Genomic DNA, 26,867 nt, shown 5'->3' with positions numbered 1-26,867 from the left:
AATTGTTTCTCATTTGCATGTGAAATTAATTGAAACAAAAGATCCATTGTCCTCTTTATTTCCACTGGTGCTCATGCATTTTGTAGTTGCATCACATCTATTTAATCTGCTTTGCTTTGTTAGTCGAGTGGCTTTAAATGCATACAGGTTCTGCTAGAGCTGAGAACTGTGCTTTAACCCATTGGGGTGCCTCAAATGACAGGTTTGGCTGCACCTGACATTGGCTTGTATGCATGAGAAAGGAGGACGTGAGAAATGTAACCTCATGCGTGCCGAAACACAGTGCATATTTCAAGGGAATATGCCCTTTTTATGAAGGACTGTTAGGCGGAATGTTATTCATGGATGTTTTACTGACCAGTGCTCACATGGTAGTTGCCTGCACTGCCATAAAGAAAACCAAAGCTTCGTTTCTTAGTCGATGGCTTTCCAAGCCAGCCAACGATAGATGTGTTCTGGAGGCTGAACGCTGAACCCTTGAGGGAGCAGAAGTGTCATACCTCACTCAATAGCATTCCCTCTGGCTGACTTAAGAAACATCAAAGTCCTCCCAGGGCCAGCTTAAGGAGAAGGGCTCAGTCGACAAATGGCAGGACCTATGTTATGCTTAGGATTGGCTCTGGTTTTATAGGATCTTGATAACCTAGGATGAGGCCCCAAGATAGGTTGCCACAACAAAACACAGCAGGCAGGGTTACATCTCCTGCCTCTGAGCTAGGTATACTGATACTGCTTAACTATTTTTTACAGGGCACTGTAAGTTCATGTAGTGATTTGCAAATGCGTAAGGGAGCATGGGTTCAGTGTGGGTGTTCTCAGCTTGCCAGATGGAGAGAGGATATGGATTGATTGAGATTGGGCAAGAAATTAATGGGTTTGGGGCAAATATTTGTAAGTTGTTTCCCCCCGTTCCGCAAACCTTAGAGGATTCCTATCCTACTTTTTTGCATCCTGGGCTCTGAAACAGGGATACAAGCTCAAGCACCTCTGTGTGCAGAAGTGCCTACAGCTCCTGCTACGGATTTCCTGACGTACATGGTGAGTTTCTGTAAAAGGGACATACCTTTCCTGTAGAAAAGGTGGAAGGTTAAAGCCCCAGACCTGTATCTCCTGGGGATCCTGAAGTTCTCATATAATCTTACTGGACATTAGACAGATTTCCCTTGAAGAGAAAGCAGAAAGGAAACCTTAAAGGGCTTTTCATTTTTCAATCAGGCCCTGCCTGAAAATAGCCAACTACTGCTAGTCCTTTCCCTGTTTAGTCTCTGAGGACCAAACTCTTTGAACCTTGCCAATAGTTTTGCTATTCTCTTTATCTCATTTTCAGACAGATTTTATTATAGGCTGCTGCCCCTCCCAGAATGCTTTGCAGGCTTCAGTGCTGAAAACAGAAAGTAAATTTTTTTTTGTATTATTGATCATGTCTCCCTAAGAACTGAATAATAGGGAGATGCAGCAAAGGTTCTGACCTTGTTCCCTCCTTGTCTGTCAGGCGTCTAGGGGAATGAATGCTCAGTACCTCACAGCAGTGGGGTGGAGGACCCAAAGCATCCTTTCCTGTGTTTGTGGAGTTTGTTCAGCAGCTTTAGAAATATCTGTTCCAGCTTCAGTGATATGAAATTCATATTCACTAACAAATAAATGTGACCACATGTCCAATCCTTAGGAGATAATTATTCCTCAGCAGCACTGAGGGTCAGCAACATTGCTGGGTGCTCCCCTTGAGGGAAGGTTGATTCGTCCCAGAAAACACCTCCCCCCTCATTAAATTTGACCTTATTATGAAAAAAAAAATGTTCCATGCAAACCAGTGGGCTGGAATAGCAGCTGTGGAGCTGCCCTGAGCCCTGCTCACAGGATAAAAAGGTCAAGTTCCCTGTGTAGCTGCTCTGCATAAACCCCATCTTTACTCAGGATGAATTTCACCCAGAGTGAGTGAGTGCCATAGAAATATTCCTGCATAGCTCTGCTAACACACTATGTTCCTGACTATGTCACCCAGCTCTTCCAATCCTGGGCCTCTGTTGGGGGGAAAAAAGACACTAAAGACCTGATTCTGATCTCACTTGTGGCAAATTCTACTGGGCGAACTCCATAATGTTAATGGGGTTGCTTCCAACTTTATCCGGAGTGAACGAGGTCAGCATCCAGGCCAAAGACTGTCAGTTGTGATGAGATGTGATTGTTTCTTGATCTGTACTAATATCTTTTAGGGCCTGATTTAAGAATCCATCAGACTCCTTTTCAAATGTCATTTAGTCAGGATTTGAAGCCATGTCTTTTGACAGTGAAAAGGGCATAAATACTATCATGACAGAACCAATACTGGGTTATGTGACAAGAAAAGTGAGGCTATACCTCTAATCCCAACCAACCCACTGAAATATACCAGAACAAAGGACATTGTGATGGGACATAGTGGAGAGAGATGCTTAATGGAAACATACATCTTATGCAGTGACTGTATACTAGCATATGCAGGTTAGTTCACTTATTGTCCGGGTGCCATACCAACCCCATAAAAATGCAGCAGAAATAATATTTGTCCTAGTCATCTGCAAAAAAAAAAAGAAAGGATGCTTTGTTTTCCAATTTAGCAAATGTCCACCGTACAACTCCCCAACTTGCCAGGCAGCAGTTGGAGGTTCATTTTCTGTTTTAAATACCTGGCCTACTTTTGGTCTGTCCATATGGCAGCTCTGGGAGTGGGGAGGGATGGGCTTTTTCCAAAGGTCCATGGCGTGGGATGGAGGTTGGAAATGTCTCCCCAACAGGGAGAATTTTCTGCCTGCCTGTCTGCTGCTTTCATTCAAAATGACAGCTTGGAAGGTTCCCAAGAAAATGGCAAAGCAAAGGTTGACAGCAGATGTTACAGTGGAAAGCAAGTCAAGACATGTTTTTGCTGTTGGCGTGTGTTACATTTTCACTGATAATAATTGCAGCCTGAGAGCAAAAAAGGTCAGGAAATCAAATGCTGTGGGTTGTCGCTTTGGATATCTGATCACAATCCCTTTTTCTCCATCCAGCAAGAGCTTTTCAGAAACTCAAGAATGATCAAGAAATTAATGGCTTCCCCTCTTCCCTCCTGCGTCTCCTATCCCATATTTATGAGAAGGAAAACATGATCAACTGACTCTCTCAAGCTAGAAATGAAACCTACAGTACTTCTGTCTCAGGGAGAAAAGAGATGAGAACTTGACAGACTCTGTGCTCTGCTGCTCTTGTCACAAGCAAGAATGAAAGGGAGGGTTTGAATGTAGCTTTGAATAGTTCATGCCCCCAGGGCAAAACTTTGCAAAGGGGGGGGGACCTGCTCTAGTTTTCCAGCTTCATTTGGGCGTTCTACCCTCCCTTGTCTTTCCTCTTGCTCCTTGTAGTCGATGATCAATTTGAGTTACTACTTTTACAAATAACAGGTTCATCACTCAAATGGCTACTTAAGAAAATTTTATTAGGTTGAATTTTGAGATTGGTTGGATACATAGGTAGACCTAAAAAATTTAATCAAGAACCATGCTCACCCACAAGTGAAAAATATTGAGCAAATAAAGGGATGTAAAGAAGAGAGCAATCCACAAAGCTGACACATTCAGAACATCATGGACTGATGAAAACAAAGACAGAATTGATCAGTAAGTGCATGTCACCCTAAGTGATAATGACAGTGGTGGCTGTTGCTTACTACCTCATTCTGATGAACCACTGGTTAGCATCCATGCATCAGTTTTTATACCCTTTGTTTATGCATCAGCATATCCATGACCATATTTAATTAGGTCTCAGTCCTCTCTCCATATGTGGCTATCCAGGTAACCATAACTGGGTTTCTGAATGTTGATATAGCTATTTGCATCAGTATTTTGAGCAGTATTTGCTGTATGTCAGTGTGGATAGCTGCAAGGGTACATGTTACTCAAAAAACCCTTAAAATTCCATTAAGCCTGCATTATTTTGTTTGTTTATGAAAACACTCTTATTGCCAAAGGTTATAACCCTAGGACACTTACTTATGCTAAGTCTTATGCTAGTGAACTCTTAACTGCTAGGCTTCTGTGACAGGGTGTATCAACCCCACAGCCATGAAGGAGGAGTTAAAGAGCGGCTGTTGGCAATGCTGGCCCCATCTCTCCAGCCCTGTCAATCATATATCAGGGTGGAATAAGGGCCGAAAAGCAGGAAGTTCCTAGTAGTTGCCAGGCAGCTTTGGGAGAGAACAGATGGTGGCTGTCCTGCTCCTAAGGGGAGCCACTCTCAGGAGGCAAGTGTCAGAGGGGTAGCCGTGTTTGTCGCTTTTTACAGATCCAGACTAAGTCCTGTGGCACCTTATAGACTAACAGATGTATTGGAGCATGAGCTTTCGTGGGTGAATACCCACTTCGTCAGGTAGGGAGTGTCCTGAGTAGAAGGTGCAGTTTCTTAGTATATTCCTCGGTGGAATCTGAGGAAAGTGGCTGTAGAATTTGGTATTGGAGAGTTGTCTGTCAGCCTCCTTTTGGTAGTCAGACGTGTTCACGATGACAACCACACCTCCTTCATCAGCCTCTTTGATTATAAGAAAGAATACTTTCAAGATAACACTGAATAGCGCACTGATACACAGATATCCACCCCCACCAACAGCACAAGAAGAACTCCTCCACATGGACTCCTCCTGAGGGTCGAAATGACAGTCTGGACCTATACATTGAATGCTTCCGTCACTGTGCACAGGCAGAAATACTGGAAAAACACAATCGCTTGCCGAGTAACCTAAGTTGTGCAGAGCGCAATGCCATCCACAGCCTCAGAAACAATCCTGACATTGTAATCAAAGAGGCTGATGAAGGAGGTGCTGTTGTCGTCATAAACAGGTCTGACTACCAAAAGGAGGCTGCCAGACAACTCTCCAATACCAAATTCTACAGGCCACTTTCCTCAGATCCCACCGAGGAATATACTAAGAAACTGCACCATTTACTGAGGACACACCCTACCTGACGAAGTGGGTATTCACCCACGAAAGCTTATGCTTCAATACTTCTGTTAGTCTATAAGGTGCCACAGAACTCTTTGTCACTGTCAGGAGGGTCATTTACCATCCCCCTCTCCTCTCCTCCCCGTGCCTACAAGGAGAGAATAAACCTGGTACGCTGGCCAGGTCGAATAGGTTTGGCAAGCCCTAAAGAGAGCCATGGGGCAGTTGGTGCCACTACCCTCAACTCCTTTGGGGAATACAGAATCTGAACATATATATAAGAGACTAGGGGAGTGAGAGCCAAGAGCCCCATCTCCTTCAAATGCACATGGGCTATTTAACTCATGTGGTATCACAAAGACCCGTACTTAGGCAGATGGGGATGGCCTGTGGATTTTTCAGTGCTTGTCCAGTAGAAGGCACCCATCAGCAGCCCAAGACTGGTGACAGCCAGGCTTAGGCCTTGGTCTATTGCCAAGCCTACCTTAATGATCCCCTACTTGTGTTCCGGCTGTACGGGCATCACTCACAGCAAACCGCACACCCTGTATAAAATAAGCCTGTCTTATAACCGCTACAGGATTAGGTTAGGGGTCCCAGCTCAGCATCCTCCTCCATCCATTTGTCTGTGATAACAGACTTTCACAGTGAAAGAAGCTGATGGGTGGGACAACCAAGATGCATCATTTCTTCTGTTCTGCAGCCTGTTGTTTCCCAGACTGTTTGACTGGCTGATTGAACCCACCTGGCTATGACATGTGTTCCTAATAAAAGGCTTAATTGAATACTTGCATGCCTTGGAGGAAGCTGGTACTGAGTTATCTGGGGAAACAGCAGCAGAGGCTGAAGCACAAGAGCATTTTTGGAGGACTTAGAGCAATAGTTTAGTGTCATTTTACATCACTGACCCTTTGTTTCCCCCAGGTAACTTGCAAAGGCCTAAGAATGATCAGTATTTCACTGGGGCAAAGAGGATTCAAAACCCTTTCCTAGACTAGCAAAAGTTGAGGTCTGGGAGTCACATTGAGTTACTGTATTAGCCTTATACCGCTGCAGATGTTGGGTTTGAATTTCAGTTTGGGTTGCAGTTGAACTGAGTTTTGTAGTCTCTGCTTGGTGACAGTTGCAGAGTGGGCGTCATGTAGAGTCACAAAATCAACCACCCATTTAGGGCTGCAAATCGTCTGTGGCATGGCTGAGGACTGTGAAGCTGGAGAGGAATTACATTAGAATCACAGAGTTAAAAGGGACCATAAGGGTTATCTAGTCTAACCCCCAACTAGAGGCCTAACTTAAGCAAAAAAACCAAACAAAAAAACCCTCTGGGATTTTATTTTTATGGGGTTCTTGTGCAACCAAAAAGCACCCCTAAAGCGCTCTTGCTCTCTGGACATGTTCCCTCCATGCAACATAAAACATTAATGCCAAAGACCAGAATTGTTTAAAAGCACAAAGCAACAGAAGTAGTACTTCTGTCTTCAGAGGTTCCTAGCTGAATTGCAGCTTCTCTCTTTCTCCCCTGAAGCTAGCCCTAAAAAGCTCCACAGCTGACTAGGCCTAGCTGGACAGGAACACTTTCTGTTTGAGCCCATCTGTCATGCTTCCACCTTCTCCTCTTTCAAGTTTCTCCTCAATAAATACACATTAACCATGAGGCTTACAAACCTCAAAATAATAGTATCTAAAACCAAAACAATACTTTACATCTCTTAAGGCAGTGTGCATCACCAGCCTAAGCGACCATGTGATCTCATTGTAGCCTCTCCTTTTATTGTGTTCGTATCCATGGTATGTTAACATCTTGTCTTCCCTAAGTTGTATTTAGAATTGAGTGAAAATGTGAATTTCTGTCCCATGGGGAATTCTGATGTGTTAACATTTGGTTTCATTCCAAATTAGGACAAAAATTTAAAAGACTGAAATTTTTCACACAATGAAAATTTTTGGTTTGTAAATGCAAAAATGATTTGTTTGTGCTTTTTTGATCAAAATTAAAAATTTCAATATTCCCAAACTGAACCATTTCATTTTGCTTTGCTGAACTGACTCAAAATGTTTCATTTTAAGTCATTTTAACATTCAACTATTTTTACCCTGGCTGGACTATATCTCTTATGATACATTTGCGGCCATGTGACTCCCATGATGCACCACGCTGCTTGGTCAAAGGGGAGATTCTGTAGCATCACAGAACACGTAGTCTGGCCAGTTAGAGAGTCTGGCCCATTAGGGAGAATGGGGGCATCAGGCATCTAAACTACAACTCCTGTGAGACAAGGCACTGCCACAGGAAAATTCAGTTTAATGTTGAACTGCCTCAAAACTAAATGTTGTGTGTCAGTGTCAGCAAACCCAAATATTTTGAACTGACCTGAAACAAAATATTTTGTTTTGATTTTCCTGGAGGACATGTGAAAAAATTTCACAAAATCTTAATTTTTGCAACAAAAAAAAAATTGAATTTGCTGAAACTGCATTTTTCATCAAAAATCATTCAGAAGGAAAATTCACAACATGCTCAAATTGTAACCATTCTGGGGAAGGAACAGGGTTCTAGGTTCTGCTCTCAGTTACACTATTGTGAATCCAGATTATACCAGAGAAATTAAGAGCAATATTTGACCCATTGTCTTTTACTTATCAGTCAAAGATGCACATCAGTGACATTGTATTAATAAAGGTAAATGAGGCTGTGACACAGAATGTGATGGGAGGAAGCTAATAAAGGGGGATCACCCCCTATGAATTTTATGAAGAAAACTACTTTCAATCCTTTGCTACTTGGCCATCTGCAATGCTTCTTCTGTTCGCTTCCTTTCGGTTTTATCAGTGGTGAAAATGGGGCTCTTCTGCCACAACTGGTTCCAGTTTGAAGTGTGGAGCCTGTAAGCTTTCTATCACTCTGTCATCCCTGAGGCCATAATGAATCCTTTGTCTTGCTCCTCTCTTACACTTCTGCAGCTGCCAATCAGATGTGGGAAGAGGGATAAATGCCAGCATCGTCTTCTTCTACTGGCAGCCCTTTTGAATGAGCTTGCTGAGTGGGAGCAGTGTGAGAGGAACCATCCTCCAGAGACCTTGGGCCTGATGCTCTTCTCACTTACATTGGTATAAATCAGGAATGGCTCCATTTAAGTTACACCATTGTAAAACTGGTGCAAGTGGAGAATGAGATTCTGTGATTGCATCCTCTCTAGACATCTTTGCATATGACGCCTAGCACAATGGGGGTTGGTCAATGACTAGGACTTGTAGGTGCTATGCTAATATAGATAATTAATAATAATAAATCCAAGATCTCCTGGAACTCAATTGCTTAATCTATTTGAAAAGAAGTGAGGTACTAAATTTTAGCATGAATAATTAACTTACCCCAAAAGATGTTACAACTGGTGGGGAGTCCAACCTAACCCCATTAAAGGCCACAGTCTGTCATGTGCTACTAAAATCACCATTGATTCTTGAGTATTTTCATATTTCTTCCCCCCTCTGTCCTGAGCTGCTCTTGATATATCCCTGTATACATCAACCTTGGAACATTTTCTCATGTAGGCAACACCTTGATGGATGATGCTATAAAAGAAGCTGATAGATCAAAATGGTGTAAATTCTCTTCCTGCCTCTCCCTCTCCTCCCTGCCGAGGCAAAAATTAAATTCCAACAAATCAGATCTATTCCAGTTGTAGCTGTAGGATGTTTTTGTTAGAGCCTTTACATGTTTAACAGCAACTGAATCGTTTTTTCTATTCTGCACCAAAGAAACATACAAACCCTCCCCCCTGTCCTTTTGTCCTGGTGCCTATTCACCATTCTCCTTGAATTTCTCTAGCATCAAAAATATGTGGTGGGGCTTTGTGTGCAAAGCTGCTCTATGGAGTGTGTTCTCACAAAAGTGTCCCTTTCCATTATTTTTACCATCCAGTGGGCTTTCTTTCTCCCCTGTTCGTCTTGAGGTGGCTTCAGTGGTGTTTAATCCACTGCTTTCCTTGGTTTTCAGATTGGAGAGTGTACCCTGAAGGGCTAGGAACAATGTTTAATGGGAGAGTATAATCTTGCATCTCTTTCTCTGTCACAGTCTAATGTGACTGAAGGGCTTGCGATAGACTGGGCTGAAGTGAGACCTAAGTGGCAGGTGAGCCTTGAGCTAGCATCCTACACAGGAATGAGATACAGCCATGATCTTTGACTTCTCTCCTGAGGCTTCTGTGATGTAAATGAACGACTGCTATCCATGGTGGGTCTCCTGATGCAAGGGCTTGCCTGCTGAATTCCCTCCCATCCTACTTATTCCACCCAACATTATAAAGAGCCATGAGGTGAACTCTGGTGTCTTTGAGGCTTTATTCAGAGTGCCACACACGCGTTTTTCTCGTAATTCAGAAATCCCAGAATTCCAGTGATGTTCCTCCTAACAGCCAAAAGCCTGGCTATCTTAAAAGAACATGAACCCCTGGCAGTCCAGTTAAGCACATTATTAAAAACGGGGCTGTTTGTCACACTACGATTTTAAGTCTTTTGAAGGATTTATATTCATTACACATGAAATGGAATAAACCCATCCCCTAATTCTCAAGTTAACTCAGCCCACACTCAAGCAGACTCTCTCACTGAAAGCAGACTTGGTGATGGGAATTTTTATTTCATCTCTATTGGCTTTATTTCATTCATAATTCATGCATTAGGCAAGACATAGTGTAGATCCCAGGAGTTCAATTTATCCCTGAAGTGATAGGTTTAATTATAGCTTAGTTCAGGCAACATGAAAATGCAGCACAGATTTATATTGTATGTCCCTCCTCCCTCCGCTCCAGAAACTTCCCCCTTCCGGCTGAGCAGGGAGGCTAATGTAACCTTTTTAGAGAAAACGGAAATAAGTCATTGAATAAACAGTAATTCATAATTGATGAAATCCATGCCACAAAGCCGTGGGTTATAAGGTCAAAAGAGAGTAAATTTGAAACACAAAGCCGGCTATGTTGAAACAAAGTTGAGGGGAAAACAGAAATAGAAAGACAACTAAGGCTTCCAAGGATTTGGGATTAAGAGATCTGGTAAAGTTCATTTTGTCCACTGTTTTGTTTGTTTGTGTGTTTGTTTTTGCCTGCTATATGGAGAAAGGGGTGTTTTAGTGGGAGGAGAGAGGTAAATTTATTTGCAAAGAAAACTTCATAGCAGCCTTTATCGCTAGCTCAATACCTCTTAATCATGGAACAAGTTTTTAGGAAGTTTAACAGGTTGACCCTAGTGGCATGACTGATATAAGCATTTATGTGAATTCTACCTTTATGGTGCAAGATAATTCATTCTCATTCTTAATGCTGCCCTGGACCTCTCTGACACAGATGACAGAAGTAACAACTTTAGATCAGGTTTATCTGTGTATTATATGGAGTACACACCATTAGGAATCAAGTTTGGCATAACTGTTAATCCAAAATTCACAGCTGGACAAGACCATGACAAGAGAAGACTGAGGGGGGCCATGATAACCATTTTCAAGTACATAGAAGGTTTTTACAAGGAGGCAGGAGAAAAATTGTTGTTCTTAACCTCTGAGGATAGGCAAAGAGCAATGGGCTTAAATTGCAGCAAGGGAGGTTTAGGTTGGACATTAGGAAAAACTTCCTAACTGTCAGGGTGGTTAAACACTGGAATAAATTGCCTAGGGAGGTTGTGGAATCTCCATTATTGGAGATTTTTTAGAGCAGGTTGGCCAAAAACCTGTCAGGGATGGTCTAGATAATATTAATCCTGTCATGAGTGCGGAGGACTGGACTAGCTGACTTCTCAATGTCCCTTGCAGTCCTATGATTCAATGATGGCAACGTATGAGGATACAAGAAGGCCTACCTGGAATCTCCTGTGAATCAGGATAAGCAGTAGATATGCAATACCCATTCCTGGATGTTTCAGTGAATGTACAATGAGTTGGCTTTATTATTATTATATACTGATCCCTGTAAAATACTAAAGGCAGGATTTTCAAAGCCCACTAAGGTCAGGCCCTGTATGGGTGCATATGTATTTGTACTCTGAATCTGAACCTGGAACTACATGAATGCACACACATCAGCGTTCTGTGTATGCAAACAGCCAGATAGACATCTATCAAAGGTCAAATTTGCACACACAGGCATACAATATGAAGTGGGGGTGGGATTCCCAGTTCACGTAGATATACTCATGCTAGCTCTCACTGAGCTAACACACTAAAAATAGTAGTGTAGCCATGGTACATAGCAAGCGATGGTATGGGCTAGTGACCGCAGGTACAAACTTGCCTAAACCCCATGGGTATGTACTCAGCACAGCTAGCCCATGCTGCTGCTTGCCACTGCCCGTGCAGTTGTGGCTACACCATATTTTTAGCACACTAGCTCAATAACAGCTAGCATAAGCATGTCTGTGTGAGCTAGGAATTGTACCCCTAGCTCCATCTGTAGACATATCCACAGAGATGGTAATAGCATGTGCAGATTAGAAATGCTCACACACTTGTGCATGCAGTCTTAGACTTTTTGTGCTTTGAAAAATCAGATCCTAAATAATAATGCCTCATATGTACTTATTATGGGATTTCAAAGAGCATCATACATCTGTTAGTCAAGCCTCACATCACTCATGTGAAATAAATGGTTTTGCTTTGACTCCAGGTAATCATGTGACATATGTGACTTATTTATTATGTACATTTTACAGATTGTAAACTTACACCAGCCGTGATTGTTCACAGCCACACAGTGAGTCAATGTTACATCTAGGAATAAAACCCAGGGGTCCTGGCTCGCTGCTGTAACCAAAAGCCAAAACTCACCTCTAACATACTAAGAAATTAACAAATATCAGTCTCCAGGTTCTTACCATCATTTCAAAGACACAGGAATTTATAAAAATTTGCATCTAAGATGCTTATCTCTGCCACAGTGATTAAATTTTAAATACCTGTCCTCGCCCAATTGTATTGTGGTGTTCAGCTTTGTTAAGTCTCACAGATCAAGTGAACAATGGATGTTGGTGCAAACCAAAAAACAGTGGGACATTTTGTCATCCTGATATTAACTGGCCCTACTTCCTACCATTCCAGTTCTCTTTAGATTCTCAGTGGACAACATATTGTAGGTCACTAATGCCTAGGACTGGAGATCAGAGTTGCTGGAATGAAAGATGGAAGACATGAGAAATTAACAGACACAGCATGCTAAAGATAAGAGCATCGTATTTTTTGTAAAAGGAGCTATTTCTATTAATCTAAATATGTTTCTTCAAAATATTTGTCTTTAATCTGATGATCTCTTAATTTATTTATAAATGTTTGCTTTGCTTAGACACTTTAGAATCTGAGCTCCTGGATAATTCACTGAAGTTCTGCCCAAGAAGAGGTAAATGACCTTTAGACCTTTGAGGAGAGGTAACAAAGAGGATCTGCACCTTAATAACACCTGAATTCTCCATTCTAGGGATTGACCAAGAGATCCTATCCATAAGCTGGTGCCAGCACTCTTACTGCAGTCACCCAAAACTTGAAAAGCATGAACCAGTGACACACTAGAGGGACCAATTGGAGAGTCTTGCATGGAGAAATACTCATAAGCCATTTGGAGTGTAGTCCCACAAATACCTTTTATTTGTCCCTTATCTAATAGCCATATATATTGCCTAATTTAATAAAGGAGTAAGGCTTGCTGCCTTTCTTCAGCACCATGGTCAGTTCCAGGTACATTTCTCTCCTTCAACAGATGCAAATTTAAACAAGCAAAACAAAACAAACACCCTAAAACCAAAAAAAACAAACAAACACCACGTCTTTTTTTCCCTGTTAACATAATACAAACAAAGAAAAGCAATCAGAAGAAAATGATTATTCATTCTTCTCTCATATGCCTGTAAAGAGCAGTGGCGCCCCTTAAACAGGTAACTCTCTCAAAGTTCCCCAGGCATAATTAGTTTTGTATGTTGTGTGGTTTTGTGATTGCCATTGCAACTGGTTGGCTTCTTTTCTGAGTTAAGTAAACTGTAGTTAATGGAGACAAAGGGGTAAAGTGGCCCTCTCTTGGAAACTACGCAGCAGGAAAATGAGTGATGAAAGCTGTCTCTCCATCACGGCAGTGCTGGACTGTACCTCCATGGAATGAGACAAGGCTCAAGAGAGCAAACTTATGGTTCTGTTGTTGCATTTAACTTTTAATAGGAAGTGTAAAAGATATAGAAGGTTTGGTGGTGCTGTAAAAATAATTACATAGTTTCCTCCAGCTAAGGTGTTTCTTGTCTTCAGAGAGCTGCAGCACACAAGCAAATCTTATGATCCCTCAATAGAAATCTCATTATTCTGCCTTTGTTTTCTGGTGTGATGTATTTTTCTGTCATATTAAAAATGAATGGACTCTACTTTCTGAGTCCTTTCATGCATCATTCTGTCTTCCCTTGGAGTGAGCCATTGTTTGCCACATCCTAACTCTTGTTAAAGAGCATTGAGCTCACTGTGGAAAACAAATAATTGTGGCTCACAATAACTTTAACAATGTGGTTAGTGTCAACCAAGATCTTGCTAAGTAGAATGTTATGTAAGGACACAATACTAGGAGCAGAAGAGATATTTGATCAACAGAAAGTAGAGCAAAATACAAATCTGCTGAACCAGGATCATTTTGTTAGGGCTAGATTCTTCCTTCCTTACTCAATCTGGGTATTTCCTTGCTGCTGAACATGAAGACAACAGGGTCTGGCACATTTTAGAGCTTCTATGACTGTCCCCAAAGTGGTGAGCTTCTGTATGGGTTTTTTTTAATTGTTTTGAGGTTCTGAGGTGATGGTCCACTTTAGTTTTGAAATTTCAAGTCTGTTTTCTTACTTTAGGCCTGATTCTGGGCAATGAGCAATGTGTAAACAGCACCAAGTCAGGACCAGCTCCAGGAGGCATTGTGACTCCAGAGACACTCCACTGAGTCACTTTTCCTTCCCTGCTTCCTCACAGGAGACAGTAATTTAAAGCTGGCCTATACTACCCCATGAATTATGAAACACCACCCACTGGTTCAGTTCCTCTGGCCAGTGAGTAGAGGAGGTGGAGTCAAGATCTTGCCCATTTCCCACCCAACCTGCTTCTGGGAGGGAGTAAACCGCTGCAAATTCTGCTGTGCACCTGGACCCAAGGTCTGGGAGCCGCAGCAGGGCTTTAAAAAGTGTGAGGTTTCTTCTTACTCCCTTGTATGGACATGGAGTCTGACTCTGCATCTTGCCCTAAGATTCCTCACTGTTACTTCCAATCATTTCTCCATTTCCAAGTCTAAGAGAGTTCAATGTCACTACATTAAACAGCCAAGGTATTCCCACATTTATGGTTAATTTCAAAACTAATTGTCCATCTCGTCTACCTACAAAGCCAAACAGAACTTGGTCCCATTCTCTTGATGGATAATACCAAGGTAGTTACCTCTTAACTTACACTCTAAAGGCTTGACCATATCTATAGGATGATTTAGCCAATGAGTTATCCTCCCCTTGCATCCCATTCATAGTGAAAGCAGTATTCTTCCATGTGTCTATTTGACGGCTGTTGTAGAAGGGGTTGTAAGAAGTGGATACTGTCTGGCACATTGTCATCAAAAAGAAATGTTTCCAGTCCTTATGGGAAGGAAGTCTAACTGTGACCTACAGCAATACTGTCTGCAAACAGGGAACCTGAGACAATAGCTCTGAGTGGTGTGAACATAAGGTGTGAATGACTCATCTCAGTCAGGTGTTAACTCTGAAGCTCAGTGATTACAGTTTAAATGGCAACATTGCTATGTTCTTTCAGTACTGATTATGTTAGCAGAAGTATCCTGCTGCTCTGGGATTGTGAGCAGTGCTTGTGATTTTTTGGAAAGAATTTAGGGAGAAATATGCCACTGCAGTCTGACTCCTGCACTGCATACCTTACGGCAAATTTTACGGTTTCACCATTCCGGTGGTGGCTGCTGAAGTCTGGATGCAAAAGTGCTGAATGATTTCTTCTCTCTGTTTTCCAGCTGGTGGGCTTTGTCTATGCCTGTTACGTTGTCAGTGTTTTTACAGAAGAAGAGGACAGCTGTAAGTATTCATCAACAGATTCCTGGGCAACCGTTTTTGTAAAAAAAAACACTCTCTCTCTCTCTCTCTCTCTCTCTCTCTTTCTCAGGGATGTTGTCTCATGAGCTAGTGCTATAGGCCTTCAGCCAGTGAACGAAGGGGAAGAAGGTCAGGGGAAGTGAGGTGACATTTTCTTATCAATCTTTCCATCTCACCACATAAATGGCATCACTGCAACATCTGCCTGACAAGGACAAATTTACCGTGAGATCCTCTCCTCTGTCTTGAACTCCCATATCGTTTTCTCTGATTATTTTAGCACAAAGGTTTGGCTTTGTCCACTGATCATGTCTGAGTATTAGAGACAGAAACAGGGGAGCTGATTCTCCTTTTACACTGGTGTTGATTAGGAATAATGCCTTTGAGATCAGTGGACTATCAACAATGTAAACTTGGTGTAAGTGAATGGAGAATCAGGTCCAGTATGTTTAACTGAGCAGGAAGGCCATGCCCTGTGCAGTTCATGATATAAGCTCAGGATAAAATAGAGGGCAAGAATATTGACAAATAACTGAACTGAGCATTTAACTTGCAAAACAGAGGTGGTCCTGTACCTGGATTGTAGAGAAGATGAATGAATTAATTCTCCTTATGCTTGATCTGTAATTCTCTTAGGTACTTAGGGTTCAATTTTACAGTGCCAAAGGAAAGCAGAGAGCCAAAGGAAAGCCACTTTGATTATAAGATCAGCTGGAATTACCCACCTACATGTAGCTTTTTCCTGCATTTCCAAAACACCCATTGAACCGCATGATTTAGGTGCACAAAGATTGGGTCCATTGATTATAAAGAGCAGTGTAGTATGTTCTCTTTAGACGCATGTTTCTATGGGTTGCATCTAAGGGATAGCTCCTCAGCTGGTGTGAGTCAGCATAGTTCTGTTCAAGTCAATGGACTTACACCAATTTACTTCAACTGAGGATCTGACCTAAAGGCTTTATATACCAGTATTACTTCTTTGTGGCTTCTAGCTCTTCACATTAATGTGAGAAGCTTTATTCTATAAAGATTCGCTGCCAAGGATGTTTGCTGAAAAATAATGGGTTTGAATTAGATGTTAGAAGGTAAGTGAGAGAGTTTATTTCAAATGGGTTTAATGAGATATACTACTAGTCTGGCTTGCCCTCTCTATTTCTCTCTTGCTTCCTGTGTGGCTGTAGTGACCACAGTGGCTTGACTGGTTACTTGCTTAGAGCTAGCTAGCTGTTTAACAAAGGCCTGTATTATAAGTAATGAAAAAACAAGGTTTGCTCCATCATCTTTTCCCCTCTCTCACCAAGAATGTCGTCTGTATGTTTTACCCAAAGGGCTTTAGATTTAATGTTACTTTAAATACTATTTTTAAAAACATGGTTTAAATACAATGGTTTCATCACCAGAAGCCAGTACAAGTAGAATGAATTATTTAGAAACATACTGCTGTTAATTTCAGAATTTTTAAAATTCTGCTCCATCCCAGTTTCTCGGGCTCAGAGTTGAAATGCCAGCTTGAATAATTAACAATGACACACCATCAATATTTCACAGTCACAGCAGTAGATCCTTCCAGTGACCTGAACAAATTTGAGCTGCGTTTTAATTTTCTCTCCCATTTGTGGTTTCTTTTAAATGTTCCTTTGATGTGCAGCATGAAGTAATTATGAGTGCTGAGACACATTAATCAGGAGGCCAGTGCTAACGTGATTTTCATGAGAAAAAACAGCAATGGAATCCACTAACCCTGGATTGTGGGCAAGAGTGTTTTAGATGTGCTAATGCACAATAATCTATGGATGGTATCACCAGTGAATTATGATCAGGATTTTATAAAGTGATTAGGATTTTGGGTGCCTCAGTTGTTAGATGCCAAACTTGAGAAAACTTATTTTCAGGGAGCAGATGATAGGCATTTTCAGAAAAACAGGCCTCTTTAATATCTCTGGTGTTGGATACACAAAAAATGAGGCAATCAAAACTACTAGTCACTTTCAAAAATCTTGGCCAATTTTTATTTTTGAAGTTATCAGGGAACATTTTGAAAAGCACTTAACTGACTTGAGTGCCTACATCTTATTTTTCAAAAGTGACTTAGGCAGGTAGAGGCCAGATTTTTAAAGGTTTTTGAAATCAGTGAGAGGCATCTGAATTCCTTTAAAATCTGGCCCTAGGAGCCTACGTATCATTGAAAGTCATTGGGATTAGGGTCCTATGTGGCTTATGTGTTTTTGAAAATTTTACCTATGTTCTAGTCATTCCAATGTCACAACAGCAGTGTCCTGCTGTCTGTTAGAACAAAGATTTGGGTTGCTGCTGAGGAGTTCAATTTCTAAACATTTTAAAACATTTTTTTAATGTTTTTCATGCTTCTCTTTCTATTTTAGGTTGTGTGTTGACAAAATATTTACTAAAATTACCAACAACCTTTAAAAATATGTAACTGAAGCTTAAAAGAATAGTGCCACCTTCAGGAAAGAAAAATGAAATGGTTATATGGTTAATGAGAATATCCAGAGTTACATTTTTTTAAAAATATGTTTGGAAGGGATATAAACTTTCTTTCTTCAGGGTGTAAACCACATTCAAACTGATGGGATTTAAGAAGAAACTTTCCCTATGGAGAGAATATTCCATAACTTCCTATACTATTATAGTCACTGTAGGAGATCAGATACTTGGACTGGGTGGAGCATGCCTGATCCAGTCTGACATTCTCTATGAGAATCTTCCTTAAGCTGAACATCTTCAAAATGTTCTAAGCAGAATTGTCAAAGGAGCCCAAGAGAGTTAGACACCCAAGGCCTACTGAAATTTAATTCCCATATTTTCCTTTGAAAATCCCAACCTTAATCTGTAAATATATTGTTGGAGCCACATAGTCTAAAAATTTGATTAATTTTAGAAGAACCCTGAGAGATTTTCCCAGTCAGGTCATCTGGAAAACTCTGATAATGGGCAGCGGGGAAATTGTGTTGTAAAAAGTCCTTTGACTAGTTCCATTGTCATTATTTGAGCATTGGGAAAAGGAAGCATTTTGTTTTTTTTAAATCCATAAAAATATTTAAATTGAAGAAATCTGAAAACCACCAAGTTCGTGGACACTAGGGTGGTTTATAATAAGCCAGTTACTGCTGTCACTGTCTTGTTTTCCTACAAGCCAGCAAATGGCCCTTGGGGAGACAACCTTCAGAGATACTGCTTGCTACCTGCTTTCATGCAGACATCCACTCCCTTATCATCGCTCAGAGTCTTTCTGTTAGTACATTTCTGAAAGGCCACGGTCTGCTTTGTCCACTTATGGCTGATGCGCTATGACACAATGTGATCATGATTTGAAGGGAGGAAGGGAGCCTCAGGGGTTCCCCACCCCCATGTTTGAAAATTCTGCAGTAGCTGGAGTTCACACACTGAATGGTTTCCTTTCCCAAGAGGTCTAGGTTGAGTGGTCTTTATAGGCAGAATTTTCCAGTCTGTATTAGGTCTCATGTACGTAGTTAAGTGCCAGATGCAGGGCTGTTGGTAATCATCTTTCTGTTCTTTGCACCATTTTATGTTAAGTCATGCCACACACCAGCTTTCCTGTCACCATCCTTGCCATATGTTTGTTTATTTATTTATTATTATTTGGGTTTTGATTTCTTTCAGTTGATTTCATTGGTGGATTTGATCCATTTCCTCTCTACCATGTCAATGAAAAACCCACCAACCTTTTGTGCAAGCAGACATATCTGTAAGTATTGGCTACTGTGCTAAGAAGCGTGTGGTGCCTCTCAGCTCAGTGGCGCAAGGTTGCTCCGTTTACTCTCTAATAGGCAGATTTCTCTAGCAGGTGTTCCCTTGTCAGGGTTTGACACTTGACGGGACAGATCCCTGGGAGGGGTGAAGTCAATTCCTTTCAACCTCAGGATGTGGTTGGGTTCAACATGTGAATGCTAGTGTGGCCATCCTTGGTTTCTAACATGGCATCATTACGGCCTCTCACAATGGAGTAAATTCTGGTCCCCCGTGCTAAGATTTGGTAAGAGAGCTTTGTGCAAGGTAACTGTATGCATGCTGGGGAAGGGTGGCAGAGAATCCTCCCCTCCCTTGCCCAGCTATTAAAACTACATCTCAGCTCTGCGCCCAGCCAATCATAACACAGGGTTTTAGTCCATTACATCTGTGCAGTTCCATGGAGTGGCCACCTAAAGACTTGGCTCCATGACATGCAGAGGCTTGCCTGGTCTCCCTGTATAGATTCTCCACTTCTCAGCCACTCTGTGCAGTGGAATGTGGGCATTTCCCCCAAGTTTGGGTGTTTTATAGTTTACATGCAGGATCATACAGGTTTGGCTTTATGAGTTCATTTTGCTGGAATTCTGTTTCCCATGGAAACAGTGGTTTATACAGACAGTCCTTGTAGTAGAGCTCAAGTGAAAGGCAGTCACTTCACATCCATCCACCTCACACTCCTACCATAGATCCCAGGGCCGGCTCCAGATTTTTTGCTGCCCTAAAGAGAAAAAAAAAAAAAAAAAGGAAAAAAAAAAAAAGCCTGAGTGCTGCCACCAAAGCAAAACAAACAAACAAAACGGAGTGCTACCCCTTGAAAAGTGCTGTCCCCAAAGGGCCAAAATGCCACCCCAAGCACATGTTGGAACGCTGGTGCTTAGAGCTGGCCCTGATAGATCCATCATTGAATTCTAACTCTTGCCCTCTGATAATCCCCATTTTGTTATTCATTGCACAAGAGCTATTGTGCGGTCCACTTGAGAGCTGCTTCTTAATTAAATACTTACATGTAAAGGCTAGTATTATCTGTGCTTAGCAGCTATAGGCATTGAATTTCTGTTACTCTCTGCACGGAATCCTCAGGAGAGCACCTCGGTGTGTGGAAACTCTTAAGGAAGAATGATTTTAAGTCTGATGCTATAGCAGAATTCTCCCATAAAGCAAAAGGTGGGGGACAGGTGGGGCTGGAAGGAGGAAATTGACCTTAAAATAGATCTGGGCAGATGCTCCCAAAATGCATATGCACAGGCACACTCAAACACGCTATGTCACTGCAGGAGAACAGGTGAGTTTTGAAAAGAAGTTCAGCTTCTCATAATTGAGGGGCTTAGTGGCCTTATTAGGAGAGACGGGACTGGAGATTAAATATCAATTTTTCCCTCTCGCTTTGTCATTGTGAGATGGGATTTTCCTGCGTCTGTGGAAGCTGCAGGGTTCCTGGGCAGCTCCTTGATCTACTGACCTGGTGCAGTGGAGAAAAACTGCACTTTTGCACACAGACAAAAAAAAAGAGAGAGATTAGGTTGCTTTTCTCTTAAAAATAGTTGTGTGTTATGTGGAAATAAGACTTCACTTATCAGGGCTGGTCTACACTGGGGGGGAAATCGATCTAAGATACACAACTTCAGCTACATGAATAGCGTAGCTGAAGTCAAAGTATCTTAGATCGAGTTACCTACCGTCCTCAAGGCGCGGGATCGACGTCCGTGGCTCCCCCTGTCGACTCCGCTACAGCCGTTCGCATTGGTAGAGTTCCGGAGTCGACAGGAGCTCATTCGGGGATCGATATATCGCGTCTCATCTAGACGCGATATATCGATCCCTGAGAAAATAGTGAAGACGTAGCCTCAGTGTCAGCTTCTTTCACAACCTGGAGCAGCATGGAGAGTGTCAGTGCAAGTTTCCTTACAAAACCCTACAGTCTTCATTCAATTTCCAATCCATGATCCTCCTGCTGAGACTGTACACAGTGGTACTGTGCTGTTTAATTTGGGGTGTGTAGTTAGCTACCACGCACTGGATAGACAGCACCCATATATTTCACAATAACCACCAGATTGTAATGACTTTTGCTTACTACCAGTCTGCGCTCTTACTCCTCCTCCACACACATCTAGCAAGAGGAGGAGCAGAAGGAGCTGGACACAAAAAAGGAACAATTTCTATATACTGATGCCAAAGCATCCTGTAATCTGTGAGCAATAGGATCCCAGGCTCATTATTGGGTTCTTTTCCTGGGAGAGCCATATCTTCTGAATTCTCAGACGCTAAAGGCCAGAAGGGACCATTAGATCATCTTACATAACACAGGCCAAAGAACCTTACCCACAGAATGCTTCATCAAGCCCGTACTGTCCTTTTAATCTATAGTGTGTCTTTTAGAAAAGGACACCAAGCCTTGATTTAAAAAACTTCAAACAATGGAGAATCCATCATGACCCTAGGTAACTTGCTCCAATGATTAATTGCCCTCTTTGTTAAAAATGTGTACCTCATTTCTAGTCTGAATTGATCTAGCTTCAACTTACAACCACTGGATTTCATTATGTCTTTCTTTGCTATGTTAAAGAGCCACCTACTATAAAATCTCTTCCCCACGTAGATACCTGCAGACCTTGATCAAGTCACCTTTTAACCTTCTCTTGGATAAAATAAATAGATTGAGCTGCTTTGAATTGTGATTGTAGGCTTCCAATTAGCAGAGAACACTCTTACAAACAACCACTAGTTGTTTGTTAGTTCTCTGTTTAAAACCCCATTGGTATGCTGCATTGTTGTTTACAACTGCAATATTTAAATATGTTTAGTTAGCACCCCTTTGCCACACATACACAGCAACAAGTCTTTATAAATACATGCAGGTTACAATTATTCCTATTTCAATCTGCACTGGCCGTAAGGATTATTTTGGGGGTGTTTTTTATTAAACTGCTTTTGAATACAAATGGAGTCAACAGACTGTGGAAAAAATATTGTAAAGGTTTACCGTGAAAGTTAGTTGCCCTTAATCAATCTAATTGCTGCTTGCCCATCATAGGACTGCACTAATTGTTAACTTTAATACTAATATTTTAAGGAATGTGGATACAAAGTAAGTTAGGACTGGAGGGTTTTCAGTGCATGAGCATCTGGGTCAAAATATTAAAGAGCAGGATAACAAAGGAGTTATTGAAAACTAAAAGCAACCCTCTCCCCAGGCTGAGTCAGAGAGCATTCTCAGCCTAATAAGTTTTCATGAATGAGGGTTAGGAGGCTAAACAGTTTTATCGTTCATTAGCTAAGGCTGAAATTCAGGCCATGTTTCTTTGCAGCACTGTCTTCTTTGGGGGTTGTGTGGAGAGGCTGCTCCACACAGGGTGTCAGCTCAGGGCCATTTTACAGTACTTGAAACTACTACTCAGCAAGGTCTGTAACCTGAAACAATTCTTGCCATGTGGAGCATGCAGAGCGCTCTTGAGATGTTGAACAAGCATCTATAACTAATGCTAATGCACACTTAATACCATTAAGAACTCAGGTAGCAATGCTGCCCTCTCAGACACATGGAGATTTAGACCCATCATAGCCCATTGCCATCACTTCAAACCTGTTGTGTCAGTCCATTTTTTTGTTCAAGAGAGAGAGACCATCCTTATCCTTTGAGTTTGTGAAAAGATCTCAAAGTAGAATTGTGCTTGAGCACCTCTTTTTAGATCAAAATGGTCTCAAACTTATTTCACATCATTTTGATGCTAGAAATTGCTCCCCCAGGAGTCTGGAACTGGCCCTGGGTTTCCACATGAGGTTCGCAAGTGCTTGATAACCTATCTACAAACTTGGTCTGGTTCTGTTACAACTGCACATTTCCAGTTGTGAGCATCTAGCCCAGTTTTACTGACAGTTACTGCAGCATAAAAACACCTAAATACATTATTTTTCTATATTGGTCAGCTGTTTGTTGCTAAATGTTACCGTCTTCATATCTAACAGAGTGGAGCAGTCCCTGCTATATAAGTGTGGCTGTTAGGCAACCAGCTGCTGCCTGTGAGCGAGGCAGCCTGTCCTTTCACAGCTGGAGGGACAGGAGTGCTCCACCCATCTCCGGGTCCCCACTCTCCTTAATGCTTTCTAACCAATCCCACTGTGCTTCAGGCAGTTCTCTAACATTGAGCATGGCCACACAAACACTGACACCACAAGCAGCTGCCCCTGTACAGCATTTGAGGAATGGCTAATGGGAATAGAACCCATAACATGCAGGGGTACGCCCTGAGTTAAGGCAGCACTGTACTAGGTCACGTAGTACCTGACAGACACATGAGCAGTTCTGCCTTATCACAGCTACACAAGAAAGGCAGCCATCACAACCTCAGAGGCCATTTTGTATTAGAGATAGACCCAAGGTACAAACTCAGATCCAGCTTCTAAAAAACCTCAAAATAGATAAGTGCTGCCAGGAGTATTTGGATCTGCCACTTTGGTTCAGGCCTATCTTTAGTTTAAGTGCATTGTGGAAGTAGCTCTGGATACATCAGGTGAGCAGCTCTTAGCTCCCTTTACCATACTGGGATCCAGAGAGAGTACAATCATCTTCAGCTTTGGTCTGAAGCATTCAAAAAAATCAAGTTAAAAATCATTGTATCACAGCTGCTGGTTGTTGCCTCTACAGTGAATTTAATTGCAGAGATTGCATCTGGCTTAATTATTGCATTTTCTATCATACACACACACACACACACACACACACACCTTTTTGTAACCTTAACATTTCACAGTTGTGGGGCATTTCACAACATTAAATAGTCATGTGAGCTTGTAAGGAATAATACTAGAATTTTCACATTCCTCTAGCAGAGCATGCCAAATCCTAGGGCCAGATTTTCAAAAGTATTTAGGCACCTAAAGATGCACATAGCCATGGAGTGGGATTTTTGAAAGTGCTTAGGAGCCTAATGCCCCACAATAGGAGTTAGGTGCCGAGTGCTTTTGAAAATCCCATTAGGTGCCTCTCCATGTCTAAATCTCTCCTAAAATCTGGCCCCTAGTGGTGGAGATACAGTGTTGATTTTCAAAGCTTGCAAGTTCCATAGATGAACCATCCAGTGTGCATTCAGCTGTCCTGCAGAACACACATGTATATGGAGTGCACTACTGGAGGACAAAAGTTATTTTGCTCTTACTGATTCAATACTGTTTAAAAACAGTCTTATGCAGAAAATTTCACCTTTGCCTTCCGAGTTGATAAATTTCTCCTTCCCTTCCCTTCCCCCCAGGCCTGCGTAAGTGAGGAAGATCCACAAGCTCGATAAACCTTTTGCACCCAGCAATCAAAGGCGCTGCAAGAAATGAAGCCATCCTTGGTCTGGATCTGTGGCAGAGGAAATGCTAGGATAATGAAATCCATTCCACTTCAATTTTTTTTTTTTTTTACACAATGAATGTACATTGATGAATGGCCTCTAGGTTTGTTTTCAGTTTGTGAGTGTCCTGATGAACCGTTAGTCCGTGGCCTGGCCTTGCTGACCCATGGATGGGACAGGTTTGGCTGAGATGAACAAGTCCAACAGGAACCCTTCATGATCTCTTGGGCATCAGAGATGAGCAACTGGGAACCTCTTCGTTCCACCATGGATCTACAAAGAATAAAGTCCTGCCAATCCCAGTGGTTCAGGCTTCAACAGTTTTGTAGTTTACTTTTTTTAAATGGACAAAGTCCCCAACACAGTCTCATCCCTCCCTTCCTCTGGGGGACAGGGAGGAGACTATTTGCCTTTACTGAGAATTCTCCACTCCTTATAACCTAAGGATTTGTCCACATAGGAAGTGTGGCCTGATTTCAGCCACTAGGGCAGCTGTGTTGGTGAAGAAGTCCTAATTGTAGACAGGCAAAGCCATGATTTGCTCCTGGTACAGCTTAGCCCAATTTCAAGGCTGTGTGAGCCACACTAGTGCACATTGTAGCTTACAGCAACTTGGTCTGTTTACACTAAACTTACACTGCTGCTCCTGCTGTAGACAGGGGCTAAGGCCAAATTCTTGATGCATAAGAGACCTCTTGAACAGAGCCACAAGGCAGTCAAATTTACTCAAGGAGTGGCCTGAGCCATGTGGGAATTTGTGGAGAAGAAGAATTTTAATTTTAAGGGGGTGGGGGAAAATAGAAGGGATACACATCACTAATTAAATTGCATTGTTGGCCACAGTAATTAAAAAAAATACAACAATGTCCTACTGGAATGGGGTGTTTTGTTTGTTTTTTAAAGCAGTTGCCCCTTCTAACCACATAAGGATCAAGGCCTGAGACAAAATCCTGCTGTGGAACAATGTAGTCATCTACTATCATGATCACCACCAGAGCCATCAATTTGTCTCACTATGATGACCCTAGTGCAATTATATTGCTCATTATTTTAGATAAGTTCAGCAAGACAATCTGCTTTTTTGTACAAAGAGGAAAAAATGAGTTTTAAGAGCCTCTAAACACATGAAGCCTGAAGCCACATTTGGCATGAGGGAGAGTTCCTTGTTTCTATTTCACTGAATTAGAATGTTCCTTGTTTATGTCCAAGGAAGATGATATGTAGAGTTAGGGTGGACCTTCTTTCCCTGCCATCCCTCCCACAAAGCAAGGATGCTGCAGGTATGGTGTGAATAGGCAGACAAATGCTAACAGGAAATACAGTGAGTCTCTGCTAATCCCCACCTAGGGTGTGTCTACACTGCAGCTGGCAGCCAACTTCCATGACAGGTAGACAGACTTGGGTCGCAACACTAAAAGTAGCAGTGTGGATAGTGTGACTCAGGTGGCAGCTCAGGCTCTTCAGCTCACCCAACCCCCTACATCTGAGCCCGAGGCACCAGACTGAGTATCCGACACAGCTGGAATGCCCACACTGCTATTTTTCACACTAGAGCTTGAGCTCTACTAGGGTGAGTCCCTCTATCTGGGCCGGGAGGCTCCATCCCAGCTGCGGTGTAGACCTAACCTTAGCTATCCATTGGAATTTAAAGACTAGACTGAGTAGGTGCCACCTTGTAAGTCCATGGCAATAGTGTCCCTGGAATTAACGGCCTGGAGGACCTTCCTCATCCCACTCCATGCAAGATCAGGTTCTACGACAAAGGGAGCTGTGGTGCCCAGAGCACTGAATGGGGCAGATGCTCCTGAGAGAGAGATCAGGACAAGCTACTAGGGACTTTATTTTACAACTTAGAAACCAATGGAGGGAAAAGGAGGTTATATCATTAGCAAAGGCACAAAATCACTTACAGTTTCTGGTGCACTAATTCCATTCATTGTATGCCCGTGCAATAATCTATCTTGCTAACATGGGAAACTACGTTTAATTCACGTCTGTTGTGTTATAAGAATGAAGAGCAATTGAAGGTTTCAAGCCTCTGGCTCCTGTTATAGTTAGGTTAATGGTGCCCTCTGCTGGCTAAAAACATAATTTAACAGACTAAAATCCACACTTATCTTTTGCCTGGCATTGTAAAAGGACATATACTTGTGTGAACGATGCGTGAAACTAGGTAGCCTTTCACAGCTGAAAGAAATGGCCTACACTGGATTAACTTTAAAAGAAGATTTGTCAGGATCTCAGTTTCTATCCTAATTATATTCATCAAAAACACTGTGATCCTCTTGCTAATAAATGAGCCAAGTTCTGAATTGAAGCTGGTTCTTACTCTTGAACAACCTTTTAAGTCAGTTTTGAGGTTTAAAATATTCCTTTTCAGATTAATACAACTATTTAAACTAGGCACAACCCCCAGATTAGTTAGAAATGCATATTAGAGCCATTGTGGGTTTGTAATGGATGCAAACAGCCTTGTAAGTACAAAAGTTCACTTCTATGGTAGTGCTGAAATCTATGAACACTCGACCCATCTCCACTGATTAGCATCCAAGGAAAGATTTTAGCAGTTCAAATATCAATTCCTCTTGCCTCTGCGTATTGTTAGGTGGAATAATATCCCCTGCATCTGCAGGAGGAGGTGTGATGGAGCATGTCCTCCATCTGGGCTCTGGGAAGACGCCAGCCAGCTTAACTGGGGTCACCTAGATATAGCCGAGGCC

The 26,867-nt window shown here is 41.9% G+C and overlaps 1 protein-coding gene across 7 annotated transcripts in view; it reads left to right on the top strand.

The window, feature by feature from the left end:
• Nucleotides 1–26,867, top strand: part of NKAIN4 (sodium/potassium transporting ATPase interacting 4) — a 123,855-nt gene that overhangs the window by 58,003 nt on the left and 38,985 nt on the right. For 2 of the 7 annotated variants that reach the window (XM_050918708.1, XM_050918711.1), the window contains exon 5: nucleotides 14,962–15,022. The exons of 2 other annotated variants lie outside the window; for them this stretch is intronic. In XM_050918708.1, the coding sequence (XP_050774665.1) occupies nucleotides 14,962–15,022 (61 nt within the window). Of the gene's footprint in view, nucleotides 1–14,961; nucleotides 15,023–18,682; nucleotides 18,768–24,060; nucleotides 24,997–26,867 lie in introns of those variants that run through there. 3 more of the 7 variants (XM_050918705.1, XM_050918707.1, XM_050918710.1) reach the window with 3 other exon arrangements.

This window comes from Gopherus flavomarginatus, chromosome 11, assembly GCF_025201925.1.
Source record: "Gopherus flavomarginatus isolate rGopFla2 chromosome 11, rGopFla2.mat.asm, whole genome shotgun sequence".
Classification (NCBI taxonomy): Eukaryota; Metazoa; Chordata; order Testudines; family Testudinidae; genus Gopherus; species Gopherus flavomarginatus.
Note: the sequence above shows the minus strand (reverse complement) of the source record. Positions and strands in the feature narration are given on the sequence as shown.